This window comes from Gymnodraco acuticeps, unplaced genomic scaffold (genome assembly GCF_902827175.1).
Source record: "Gymnodraco acuticeps unplaced genomic scaffold, fGymAcu1.1, whole genome shotgun sequence".
In the NCBI taxonomy this organism is placed as follows: Eukaryota; Metazoa; Chordata; class Actinopteri; order Perciformes; family Bathydraconidae; genus Gymnodraco; species Gymnodraco acuticeps.
In genome coordinates this window covers 133,579-147,853 of record NW_022990047.1, presented here as the reverse complement: position 1 = coordinate 147,853, position 14,275 = coordinate 133,579, and the positions used below count along the sequence as shown (strand labels likewise).

Sequence of the window (14,275 nt, the reverse complement as noted above, 5' to 3'; positions counted from 1 at the left end):
TATTTTCTAAATTCATAAAAGCATTTCAATTAATATTGGGAGTCATGTCGTTACTTTGTTGAGAATGTGGCCATGTAATAAGTGGGATAATGTGCACATTGCATAATGTGCCTTCATGCCGATCTAGATCCCTCCGCTTCGCGTCGGGCTCCTGATCAGCCTGCCGGTGTTCTTTTCCCCATAATGACCGCGTTTCTGCACATTATCCCTTACATATGATTATATAGAGTCATTATTCATTTGTGTTAAAGCAGGAGGCGCAAACGCTTGCCTCGGGGAGGGAGAAAAAGAGCCACAGCGGAGAATAAACAGAAGGGCAACCATAGCAACCATGCAAGGGAAGTCTTCTTCGCTGCTTTTGTGTCAGACTACAGCGCCACTTACAGGCCTGGCATATGTACTACAGCGTCTCCAGCGCTTTCGAGCAGCAATGGCCGGCCGTGGCCCAACCTCTCATTCCCCTGATAGGTGGAGAATTGACCAATAGCCGTAGCACCACCGTCCTGATGTCAGGACAGTGTTCAAATCTGGATCAGTCTGTATCAGATCCGTTGCAGCCCCTTTTTTTAGAGATTTGGGTATGGAGGAAAAGAGAGAGGGTTGTGTTTTCTGACACTTGGTGAGTTCCCTGGAACACCGGGGACACATATTCATGTATAAAAGACGTACAAAATTGCATTTTGCATGATAGGTCCCCTTTAACTAATATTACTTCTCACTCTGAGAAGTGTGTTTTTATTGTTATTAGTTATTGTAAGACATTTGCAGAAAGTTGCTTATCACAATACTTAAAACCCCCTCTTACAGATGTGTGTGATGGCCCAGACTTGTCAACTCTCATAACGGACTCACAGCTCTGTATTTATGTATGATTTATTGACCATCTAAATTCCACACCTATACTCAACCGTGACTAACAGGCTTATGGGGAATCATCACCTTCTGTTGCTGTAGAGATCAAAGAAACTGTGAGAAAAAACGAATGTTTACTCAGGAGTCTTTATCTACAAAGATAAAACCCCCATTATTGTCCCAGAGATACACAGCAATCTGTCGTCATACCAATGCATGCACATCCATATCACACACTCCGCATGCACGTAAACATGCAAACACGTTTCCCTTTTCTCTCTGTCAGACTAGCCTCATCCATTCCCCAACCGAAAAAACCCCACCTCCATCTCCCTGCCACTATTGCATGAGAAAGCCACATTATGGATTCTCAGCCCGCATGGCAGAGGAATCAAAATAAACTACAGAGAGGCTCCTCCGTCATTAACAGTGTTAACTCTACACCAACTTCTCAAAGTCAGAACAGATGTGAGATCAAACGCTGCATGGTGACTTATTATTTGGCCCTTTAACAATAATACTCGCTGAGAGTTCATTATATATAAATGATAAACTGTGGGCTGTTTGACTCACTCCAGCTGACAATACTATGTATTCTTTTTACACCACATTTTCCGTGTTTGTGCATTTTTGGTTGTATTATTATTTAAAATAAATTGCTCATTAATATATGAACATGTGCTACCATCTAGGCTTCCATTAAATATGCTAAACATTGAGAGTAGAATTGCTGTTCAGTTAAACCTGCACTGAAGGCACAGACAGGGAATGATAATTTTGTTCAGAGCTGCATCGACTCTCCCTGACAGTTTATCACACTATACTGCATCTCCAAAATATTGTCTTCTGGAGATTTGGGCAAACATAGCAATTTTGTGCCAAAGTCAATACAAGTAACACACATTAGAGTATTTCTTACCGTTGTGGGAAAGCCGTATTCTTGGGTAGATGCTTTGGGCAGTGTGAGCCGTGCCCAGCAGAACAAGATACAGCAGCATCATTGTGAAATACACAGTCCTTATGCACTCTGCCATCCTCTTTAATACACACACTCCACGTTTGTCTACACAGGTATCCTGCAAGTCCAATAAACACGGACAGTAAAGTCCATGAAAAGAAAATAAGTCTTCACTGCAAGTTCCTGCAAACAGGTTTTATTAGCAGAAAGCAATCCAACAAAAGTCTACTTGGAGGTAACACTCCATTATCTGAAGATCACCACAGTGTGGATCAACTAGATATATCTCTGCAGCTTCTACACAGTCTCTGCTTTCCCCTATAGCAGTGTGATGAGAGCTGCATCCACCCACTACCTCTGTGGACAGGATAGTGCTCGGGTTGTTATCTTTCTTTTAGTCTTAGTAACCACAGCGAAGAGAGGTCCAGTTGCTACATTCACGCCGCAGTGCCCACTGCTCTCTGTCCATATGTCAGTCCGTCTGTTTGTTTGTCTGTCTTTATGCCCAGTTTAAATCCAGTCTTCCTTATCTGTTGATAAAAAAAAAAACCTCAAGTCTGTGAATCCCACAGAGGTGTGTGAGCTGATTTTTAAAAACTCAATGCATTTGTGTGTCCCAGCAGGCAGGCAGGCAGGCAGGCAGGCAGGGCTGGAGCTGCTTTACTGTATCCTCAGGCTGCGTTCCTCCTTGTGGGTCCACTAGAGCCAGTCATGCTTTGGACGCTAGCCCAGGAAAAGGCAGAGTGGGAGAGGGGAGGAGTAGGGGAGCCTCGTGCCTGGCGTGCAGTCCCTCTGCACTGGGGAGGAAAGTGAAGCTCTCCTAACTCTGCTCACACTTCCACGGTCAGGGAGGATCCAAACCTCAGTGAGTCAGTTAAGATGGTTTCTACCACAGCTACTGATCTGAGCAGAGGCCACCTGCCCAGTGTGGTGTGTCTGAGGAAAAGCCTGTGTGTGAGTGTGTGGTTGGTAATGAGGGGAGTGTGTATCAGCTGCAAGTTGCCTGCTCCTTCTTTCTAGATTGTCTTGAGATCTCGCTCTCCCTCCCAGGCAGCTGGATTAAGTGTGCTGTGTCTCCCAGGCAGGCTCAGTTAGACTCACCCCAGCTCTCCTCTGAGAGAAGTACTGCCTCTCATGTCACTCTACAGACCACCCCTTGCTTCTCCACTCCTCGTTCCCTCCTCCTTCAGCACTTTCTTTTTGCTCCTGCCTCCACTGCATTAACATAGACCTGAGCCAAGATTTTCAGCCTCTTTATTCTGGCTCTTCTTTCATTTTCAATTATTGCTGTCTTTGTGTTTGTTTCCATGTGAATAGTCATTATCACTGTTACCATGGATTTTCAGTACAAGGTTTCTTTCATGCCCTGCTCATTTAATCTCTGCTTCTGTTTATCTACCAACCTCCCACAATCTTTACTTCTGTGAAACCTAGTAATTAAATTGTAATGTATCATTTCATGCTTGGATTTTTTACACTTTTGCCTGTGTGTTTCTGCTACTGTATGTTGTTACTGATTGTGTGGTTCTGTGTGAGTACAGGTATTCAGTTATCATATATATACTGTGTATAAATATTGAACTCATTAGTCTGCTGTTGTGTCCGTGTAGTCTTTTGTTTTGTCTCACGGTCCACAGCTTTCTGTATATGATTAGCAACCACACACTCAAAAAGAAAGAAATAGACAAGATGTGACTGGAGTCATTATTGAATTTTGCACATATCCCACAGGAAAATCCCACAGGCGTCCAGTTACTTGAGTAGAGCGCTTTCTCTCTTTAAAGCCCTCTGTAATACATCTGTTTCTCAATGTCTCTTTCGCTTTGTCTCTTTCGGATTAGCTGTGTGGTGACACCGACGTTAAGTCATGCTGATCCCTAACATAGAAACATTCCATCAGTCTGAAAAAGATACATTTCCTTTCTCAAATATGTCTGATTTAATTTGTGGTAAAATTGTTTCTTATTTTGCAAGACAAGAATTTAACAAGAACACTTCCCGGTGGTAATCCTCACTCATAATTTAAATCCACATTGATTAACGGCAAATGTAAAAATGCACCAAAACCAAAGCTTCATGCAGCATTATGTATTTATTTCTGAAAAAATAGAATGAAAAGGGGGAGGGAGATTTAGGCACAGTGTGAATGTGAGTGTGAATATATACCCATCAAAAAATGGCCAGCCTTTGAATTAAGCCACACACAGTAATGCCAAGTTGGAAATGACTCCATTAGGCTGTAGCAGCTGCACCCTCACTCCCTTGCACCACCCTGAGATCTGATGACTTCAACTCCCACGTTGCACCTGTTCCCCGCCATAACAGAAGGACTTTGTGTTTGAGAAGGTCTCGTAACATACACTATATCTGTTATTCCTTGGCCTGGTTCAATTATAGACTCTCATCTGTTGTTGAGGGTTAGACAACTGTTCAACGTCAGCTTCAGATGGAGCTGACACTATCTGGCTGACTGTGACACACAATTTCATCAGTTCAAACCTAATAGCATATTTGAGCCTTGCATCCTGTTGAAAGGTGCGCCGGAAGATGTTCATATCCGATCTCTTAAGCCCTTGCCTCAGATTGATAGCCATTTAAGGAGGCTAATGCACATCCACCAGTTGGCACAGCTTCCACTGACTCACATTGGCCCCACAGTGACTGAATGGGTCTCTCCTTCCTTCACCCAATCTAATAGCAGTAATCAGTCAGAAATCTGCCTCAGACCAGAAACATCAACAGCTCAGTCCCCCACCTCCCGAATCAGTTTAAACCATCCCTCTGTCCTCGCTGCCCTCCCCTTTTCTTGATTTGTGTTAAACTTTCTGCCCCTTGATGTTGCCATTAGTATGATTCTGACAGTGCTAGCAGCTTGTACCAAAAGCCTTGCTATGCAGCACTCCTACACAGCAGCCACACACCTACTTTCTTTCAACCTCCATTGAAATTCTGTCCCCTCATGTGCGTCCCTGGGATTCCAACAATACCTAGAATTTGTATTCAGCATGTACTGCACTGCGGATTTATTTGCACTGCACTACCTGAGCTCTGTGAACTCTGTCAACTTCTTAAGTTGCAACTTCAAGGTCACAGAATCTAACCTGCACCCTGTCACATCACTAAATGCAATCTTCCTTTAGCTGCTGTTTTAGAAAGCCGGTGTATGTGAAAATACTTTTTGATTGAGTGCTGATGTCTGGTGTTTGTTTGAATAGGCCATGTCCAAACGTCTGGCGGCTCCCCTTTCATGCTCTCTGAACACAGAAAATATTTTCATTCATGTTAATGCTGTGTCAATATCCACCCCTGTTCAACAGAAGCCCCCCTCACCTCCTGTTTTGACCCGTAGAGACAGACACTCCTCCTGCCCTCCACCCTCCTAACATACACAGTGCTTATGTCAATGCAAGTTTTTAACGCTGCAGAGTTACAGTGTAAGAGAGCAAGAAAGGGAAAATAAAGACATCAAAAGCCAGATAGACTCAAGTGGGTGAAGGTTAGTATGTGAGTATGTGTAGGTGCATTTATGCATGAAACTGTTTTTATGTTAGTGAGTGTCTGCCACTGATCACCTGCTGAGCTCCCCTCTGCTAAAGGGAGGTTACGTCCCTGGTCTCCCACGGCAACAGAAGCAGCAGTCTGAGGATCGTGTGTTTCAGAGCCACTAGATACTCAGACCGTTTACACAGGTGGCTATCATATGGCCAGGGAAGTTTGTCCCCACGGCACATACTGACCACAGAGACATCAGTCAGAATTCTAAAGCGGATCTTGTTTCCTTGCCATACATCAGCCAGCACAATATTTGATATCACTTGACTGTCTACACCAATGTTTATCGTGTTTGTGTGGTTTGTAAATTCTGTATTCTAGAGAGCTCATGTTGCATTGTGTGTGATACCATGCAGCGAGAGGGACTCACTGTACGCCACAAACGAACAAATTAAGTGTGGGCCGCCTCCACTGAGAGGCCAGGTGTGTTATGTTTGGCTTAGCTGTGTCAGCTGAGTGCGAACATTGAGTATAAAACCCACCGTGCACACCTTCATGCATATGAAATCATACGTGTAACCACTTTTAACATATGTTAAAGAGAAGTAGAAAGAGGTCTGTATGTATTCTGTTACATTCCATTATTTCCCCACATCTCCCCCACTGAGTGCCGCTAACCCACAGGTAACAGGTAAGTTTGCATGAGTGTCCATGGCAACAAAATGTGGTAAATATATTTTCTATGCCAAATATAATACCAGAAAGCTCAATGTATCATCCAAGCTCAGGTGGTCACTAAACCCCTATCAAAGACGCTATAAGGCCAGCATTCGGTTTTCTTCGCTTCCTGTGATTCAGCTCTTAGGGCATATATCTTAGGCAGTAATGGGAAACACAGCCCAGGCCAGTGTTATGCAGTCACAGATGGTGAAGAGGAGGAATGGTTAATGCCTCTGGAGTGATATGTGGAAGTGACCATCTGGTCTCATGTGTATTCGCATCCATCATCATGGTAACAGGTGTTTGCTCTTTCAGGTGAATTTTGTCATGTTTTTGTTCATGAGCACGGGATGAAAAGCTCATGTACATGTGGAAGTACCCATTTATATGTGTGTACACTGTTGTCCGTAATGCATAGTGACCTAAGTGTGTTTAGTTTTAAGGTTGAAAAACCAGGCTTGAAAATCCATCTTGATACTCTAGTTGTTGTGCTCTGATGGCTGTTAGCAGTAAAAATAAATATAAGTATAATAATAATGGTGGGTGAAAGGAATAGACTAAACATCGGCCTCAACATGTACTTATGCCAATTGTTTCTAGCTGACTGGTTTGGGATGTATTCCCACAGAGAAATGACTGACACATTTAATTTAAGACAAGGGTACAGATGTGTGGAAAACAGCAGAGTTTTTTTTATTGGGAAAAAACAGAGTTGTACATTGCATCAATTCAGACAACATTTGAGAAAACCTCTCATGAAATAGACCAAACTGGCAGTACAACTTTGCTTTGTGTGTCTGCGGGATGTCATGTTATACCTTGCCCTTCGGTGTGTATGAGTGTTTATCCGTACCTCTCATTGTTTATGAAATATGAATAGCGACACGTAAATTGAATCAGAGCGCTCCCATCCTGCTCCAGGGCATGACCACCGTGTGCTGCTGCAACAAGGGGAATATTGTGGCCCTTCCTCCCTGCCTCCATTTTCGGACAATCTGCTTTGAAGTGGCTCAGAAGCAGTATGGTTTCCTCCAAATCCCGTGTGGATTGATTGTCTGTGACCAATTAAGGCCAGCTCCTTTCTAAATCCTGACATGAATTGCTCAACCAATCTGACAAATAAACATTCAGCCAAATAAAAAAACATCCCCTGTTTGATGTATGACATAAATTGTAAAAACAATTAGTTTAATTGAGGTCAAATGCTTGCAAAAAGTACTTGCAGTATCCAGATCCATGAATTAAGAGAGTGAGTCATACTTTGGGAGTATCTGTTAGTTAGGCTCGCTGAGTAAATTATGGGCTAGTGTGTTGTTTCCTGCATTTCGTCCTCCTACAAATACCAGACACGCTTCACATCAACACCTTGTCCTTTTCTGAACTCAGACCTTATTATCCAGAGGACAGAGTGAGACAGCCTTTCAATACTATCTACATTTCAATGTTGCATCCATTGCTTACACACTGACATGCAGTATGTGTTTGTCATTGTCAAACATGGGTAAGAATGTGAGTGGGAAGATGAGAATTGTGCGGAAGGTATCAGGGGCTAATGTTTGTTACAGATGTGCGGTTCATTCTGGCAGAACTATCAGCTAACCTTATAACCTACACTATATCACGATGACTGCTTTAAATGGCACTATCAGTGACCTGTGTCACAATCTCCTGTTAATCCATCTGCAGATGTCACTTAGTTTACATTTCTTCTCAACTCTGATTAATAACCTTTGGCAATCATTTAGATCACCATGAGACATATTCCAGAGAAACACACGCCTGCTGATATACTGTATGTTCAGACATGTTTATGCACACATGTACACACAAGAATGTGATGGGCAGTACCTTAACCTCGAAAAATGTAGACTTTTTAGTTTTTCCACAGCTAGTATCTCTTAAATTAATATTTTTCATATTTGTACATACATATATATACAACACTAAGTGTAAGAAAGACACATTGTGGTTTTACAGGTAGTTATATGGTTCCTGTTTCAAGTTTTTGTAGTAATTTAATTATATTTCTTCCCTCCAACTAAAACATCAACTAAAGTAACACATCAAGAAAGCTTACACATAAAAAATAAAGTGTATAAGCTATAAAACCATTAATAAGCTACAGTTTCAGACTGACGCCAGTGTGGCACTAATCAGAGCAATGCCAGAAGACGGGTGTCTGCACTGTCTGACTTCATTTCCATGTAACCTCCACCGCCTTTGTTTGTCACTCCATGTGTCCATAATTACTGGACTTACAATACCACAAAAACCATTGCAAGATCCGCTTTGACTGTGTAACTGACCGGAGGTAAACATTGGGGTTTTCAAAGTCAATTAAGTCAACACGTAATGTCACTTTTCCTGGAATAAAACACACTTGTTTTGGGTAACATATTTTGAGCCAGTGTGGAGTATACTCATCAACACAGTCTCGCACTGCATTATGAAAAGCATATGCGGTGGTTAAGAAAATGTCTTTCCCCACCACTAATTGGATAATGTGGCAACAGAAGAAAACAGATGTGCTATTTCCATTTGTTTACCACATGAAAAGGTGAGTAAATGGTTACATTTAGACAAGAAAACACCTTGAGGGTAACACCTGCAATCAAAGCAATGGTTAAATGGCCCTTTTGCTGCGAAATGATTTTCACTTTCTGACAGCTATCAAGACCAGGCCTTAAGAACACAACATGGCACCTGGATTTTATCTATCAGTGTGCCTAAAGCAACTCCTGTGTGTCTGTTCTATGATTGACGGGACTTGGCTGCTGTAACAAGACAGTTTTCCACTGGGATTAATTAAATTAAGTATTTTTTTATCCTGCGATGCAAAGACAGAAAACCATTATGTCCAAGAAATCAATATAGGTGTAAACTAAAAAGCAATGTTTTACTGTGAAACAAGATAGAACAGCCACAGCTTTACATTGGTGAGGAATGCATGTCTGATACAGAAAAACAACATTTGTACAGGTAAATATGCTCTATCAGCAACAACTAGACTGGGCAAGCACAAGGGTTTTTGCATGAAATGTATGGAATTTGCTTTCTCAATGCTAAAGGAGCGTCAGTCTTGTATGTGCTCCTGTATGTCCTTTTCCTGTTTGAAAGAAAAAGAAAACTTTAAAGAAATTAGTTGGAATTGTGCATTCCTTATTCTTAAAACATTAGTTCTGCTTTGTAATGTTGTGATCATCTGTAGTATATTCAGACATTCAAATGTAAGCTGACAAATATTAGTTAGGCTGCTGAAAGTTTTAAATAATAATAATAATAATATATTTATTTTGTTAGCGCTTTTACAGGTGCTCAAAGACGCTTTACAGATATAGTGAAAAGAAAAATACATCTTGGCTGAGATAGCGTAACGACATTTTACATCAAGAATATGGAGGTAGTATAGTGCACATTTCTATGAGAAAATGGCAAATCCTTGGTGACAAAGATGAATTTTGGTAGTGAATGTTTAAATGTCTATGTCCCAAATTTATCACAGATTATATCAACACATTTTTCACATGCAGTGTGGGAGGAAGCAGATATTGAGTTTGGGGTTTGTGTGTGTATACTTCCAAATTCTCGCAAAGTTTTGGCAATTTCGAACATTTCGTTATTTTCAGGGAAAGTATTTATGGTCACATTTATATACATAATTTAGAACGTACAATTTAATTAACTGTGATATTTTCAAATGAAGAGTGAATGATACGTTATCCTCCTTGTGAAAGCGGGGCTGAGCCAGAATGACAGTGAGCTAAGCCTTTCACTGTGAGATGTGTTCCAGGAGCTCCAGCATAACCCCGCTAAAACAGACCTCAATCATTTACAGATTAGACGTGTGGAAGGGAGCAGCAGGCAAGAGTCACACAGACAGGCTAGCTACACACATTGCTCTGGATAAATTGACCTCCACTCTTTGGTGCACCGACCTTTGACCCATGTCAGGGCAACTAAGGTTGAGCCTGATGCCTCATTCATGTATTGTCTGATCGTATCTCATCACCTCCTTTCAGCAGCTTTCTTGCTCTTTTTTACATCCCCCCCTTTTATTCCTTTATCTTATATCTGCATGGGCAAACACCCTTTCCCCTGAGGCCTTTAACGATAATCAGATATCTTTTCCTGGATTGTACCTTTTACTTAATTCCATTGTGTACAATACACATTTTACTAATACTTCTCACAAGAATTGGCAACTGTGATTTGGTTCTTGCATTGTGTTAAACTACATTGTCCTAAATAAATGTGACCATGACGTAGTAAATAAACGTTCACATTCACCCAGACTCACATGCTTGCAAATGCTAATATTGTACTGTCTCGAGACAATTACATTACACAGTACTGTACACATAAAGTGATTTACTGGGCTTGTACATCATTGCCACTGCATAAACAATTCCAGCAGCTTACAAACAGTCTTAGGGTAATTGACCATTCATGGTGAAGTTTATTTAAATGTAATTGCATGTTTATAAGTGCACTCCATGAGTCAAGTGTGAGCTAGTAAAGGTGGAGAAAGAAAAATACTTTCCGGTTCTTTTGTTCACTTGATCTGTAAGATGTTCCAAAACTGCCTCGAGAAATCAAGTGTCTGGTGGGATCATTTACAGCGGATCATTTAATTTGAAAACAAGTTTTTCAGTTGTGAACTGTCAAAATTGTGATTATAACGTTTAAGATGACAGGCAGAAAATTACAGTTCAATTTTGAACTTAATGGAAACCAATAAAATACTTACGGTGTTCACAATTCAATGTATAATTGTATCATGTCTGGATTATGAGGTTTTGATATGTTTGTGTGTGTGTGTGCTCAGCGTGTGTCTTTTTTATAAAAATAATTCCTGCTTAATTTCATTGTGAAATATCGAATTAAAAAGAAAACAGGTTATTGTTTCATTTGTCAATTATGATATACTAGTGCATATCTCCTTTTAGATGTGTTCAGGCTGCTGCTTCTTCGTTTATGAAATGAGTCTATGCACAACTTTACAGTAGCAACACTACAAAATACAAAGTGAAAAAGCTCCAATGATAATGTGATGGCTTCCAGGTTTGATAAAAGACTTGGAAGGAAGTCAGAGTTTAGACCTTAGGAATCTGTACTGTAACTGTATGGATACATTGCAACATTGTTAACATACTCACTGACAAACACACACATCCTCATTTTTATCACCCTTTACAGAGAAAATAAAAAAACGACAGTGACAGTGTATTTCCCTGGGTCCTCAGCAACTCACACACTAAGCCTAGCCAAGTAGATCGGCCCAAGGCTTGGCCAGATAATCAAACTAATAAACAAACACGCACTCATAGCCACACAGATACATTTAGTGTTATAGTATGATTCGATTGGCATGTATTGTAAAACTTCCGATGTGAATTAAGATGCGTTCCTCAAGAGTGAGTAGACTGCACCATGAATACAGTATACGACATTATATAAAAAATAACATGAGAGCAGGTCTTTTCCACATAGGAAATGAGCTAAAGGTCTTGTCATACATACAGTGCAAACCTCTTGTTCACTGCTGTCACTCATAGCAGAGAGACACTGCCAACTGTTCAGCACACCACCAGCACCACCGTTGCCAAGCTGCCACAGTTAAATACTCTGTCCTCTGTTTTACCCCACGCAATGAATGTGCCCCTGCATGCTAACACAAGACTAACACACTACCAACGTCTGATGGAGGGAAGCCCACACAGACACACAACCTGAGTGTGCTTCAAAAAATGTATTCATAAATGATAGTCACTCCCATCTCCTATCACGTGAAAATTAAGTCCATAAAATAACTTTAAAATGCCCCACCCAATCACACACACACACACACAGACACACACACACACACAACACACACACACACACACACACACACACACACACACACACACACACACACACACACACACACACACACACACACACACACACACACACACACACACACACACACACACACACACACACACACACACACACACACACACACACACACACACACACACACACACACATTCTTACTACAGTATTTACTCAATGACTCAGAGAGGGACCCTGCCAGAAATCTACAGGGCTTTGATAAGTGACAGCTGGAAGGAACCGAATAGATCATTACCTCACCCTGAGAGCACTGTGATAGACCATACTCTGCTATAAGGTGCCAGAACAGAGGTATGACATATGATATGAATGTTATTCCTTGCCTGGCTAATGGGCTTGGTGCTGCCAGGGGTCATTCTTTAGTTGAGTAAATGTCAGACATGTTGTCGCTGAGTGGGTCGTGTTTGGCTGCACGGGGGCTCTGAGGGAGATGCAGCTCTCTCCAAGGTCCCAGCTGTGTGGTGTGTCCTTCTTTAGGAAAATACAAAATGTTGGGAGTATCCATGTGTGGTTTGCATTATGATCAAAATATAAATAAAGATGTGCATGCTGAAACTTGGTGCTGAATCTTCTGGTTTTGGAATTGTTCCATTCATCTTCCAGGTGAACTCTCTTGTGTCTCTCGAGCTGCCTCAGAACAGGGCAGCTGGAACGCACCAGTGATGAGTGCATGTCTTCAGCAGGACTCTTCTGGGCCTAGTGAAGCATCAACACAGGACATTGTCACTGGTGTAAAATGAATGGGTATCTCTGCTCCATTTCACTTTTACCAAGCCTCCAGATGGGAATACACCCATACCTATTTCCCATAGCGGCAGTAAAGGATGCAACAGCAGTAAAACATGATGAGTGACTGAGGAAAAGAGTCTAATGCACTCGGCGTGTCTGAATGCTAACATGTGATCTTACACTCAGCTGCCTGCCAGATACAAATACTTTGCTGAGGCAAGATGAGTTTCACATGATGAAACAAGGTGAGTCATAACACTCAAGTTTCATTGAAACTCCCTATACTTATTCATTTTCTACAAACTTGTCAGATTTTTTCAATTGTTGTTTTACTTTAATATTATGGTTTTACCCATTAAGTGAACTATACTTCAGTTTTGATAATAAACGTTTGTTGTGTATTACGTGTACATGTGTCTCCTCCAAAAATGTGTTTTCACTTTAATTGATATTATCGGAATTGCAATTACTCTCTTGTGTAACCCCCCCCCCCCCCCCACACACACACACACACACACACACACACACACACACACACACACACACACACACACACACACACACACGCACACACACACACACACACACACACACACATACACACACACACACACACACACACTCACACACACACACACACACGCACACACACACACACCACACATGCACATCCACCGACACATGGACACAAACAATCCAGCACCAGTCACTTTTACGCTGCTATGGAAAATGTTGCACTCCCATTAGCACTATGTACATCATCTTTTTTATATATCTGCTTACTTGAAGTAAATGGTTATTTTGTGGGTTTTTTTATAAATTAGTGAGTGTTCTTGCATTTTAATGTGTGAGTTTTTTTATACCTCGGGACTGTGGGAAACAGTATTTGGACCTTTCTGTGGGTACAAACATATTTTGAGATTGGCAATAAAGTTGTCTTTGACTCTGACTTTGACTTGTGTGATGAACGCAATGCTTACCAAAGATTCTGACACAAAACTGAAACAGTTTTACTTTACTTTCAAAAAACAGTTTAGCAAAGTACAAGATCTTTCAGTGCAATGCAAACAGCAGCCAGAAGGTTATTAGCTTCTACCCTAAACTCTGCATTCCCGCTCTCCCACTCTGTCACTCATGTGTCAGTGTTTCCATTGAGTGTAGTGGTCCTTTGTGTGTGTGTCAGGGCGGTCTTACTCACTCATCCATGGCCTTGGCTTGGACTCAAAGGGGGAACTGCTATTTTCCATTATGCAGAGTGGGATGTTTGAGATGAACCGAATCGAAAGAGGTCCCCACAGCCACCGGGGGGCAGTCAAGCTCTGTGTTACGGTATGACTACAAAGAGCAATCAGTGAGATTTGTGTATGCTGGCAGATGGGGATAAACTTTACAAGACTTTACTTCGCTTAAATTATAACGTGATCAAAGTGGGTACTATATGCTGCACTTTTGCATTGATTTCTGTATCTCTATCTGCCCAAACATTCCCTGGATTTGCAATTTATATATCTAAATGTAAATACCAAAATTGGATATGAGGTTATAATGATCCTTAAATATTGTTATAGTATGATATAACACATTGTTGCCGGGCTCTAAAATAAATGTATAGCCATGTCTGACCAT

General features: G+C 41.3%; 1 protein-coding gene across 2 annotated transcripts in view; it reads right to left on the bottom strand.

Annotated features, from left to right (window-relative positions):
- sema3e (sema domain, immunoglobulin domain (Ig), short basic domain, secreted, (semaphorin) 3E) overlaps positions 1–2,901 on the bottom strand; it is a 30,493-nt gene extending 27,592 nt beyond the window's left edge. For both annotated transcript variants that reach the window (XM_034215684.1, XM_034215685.1), the window contains exon 1: positions 1,772–2,901. In XM_034215684.1, coding sequence (XP_034071575.1) covers positions 1,772–1,886 — 115 coding nt within the window. In that variant the 5' untranslated portion in view covers positions 1,887–2,901. The remainder of the gene's footprint in view (positions 1–1,771) is intronic.
- Between the last annotated feature and the right edge of the window lie 11,374 nt (positions 2,902–14,275).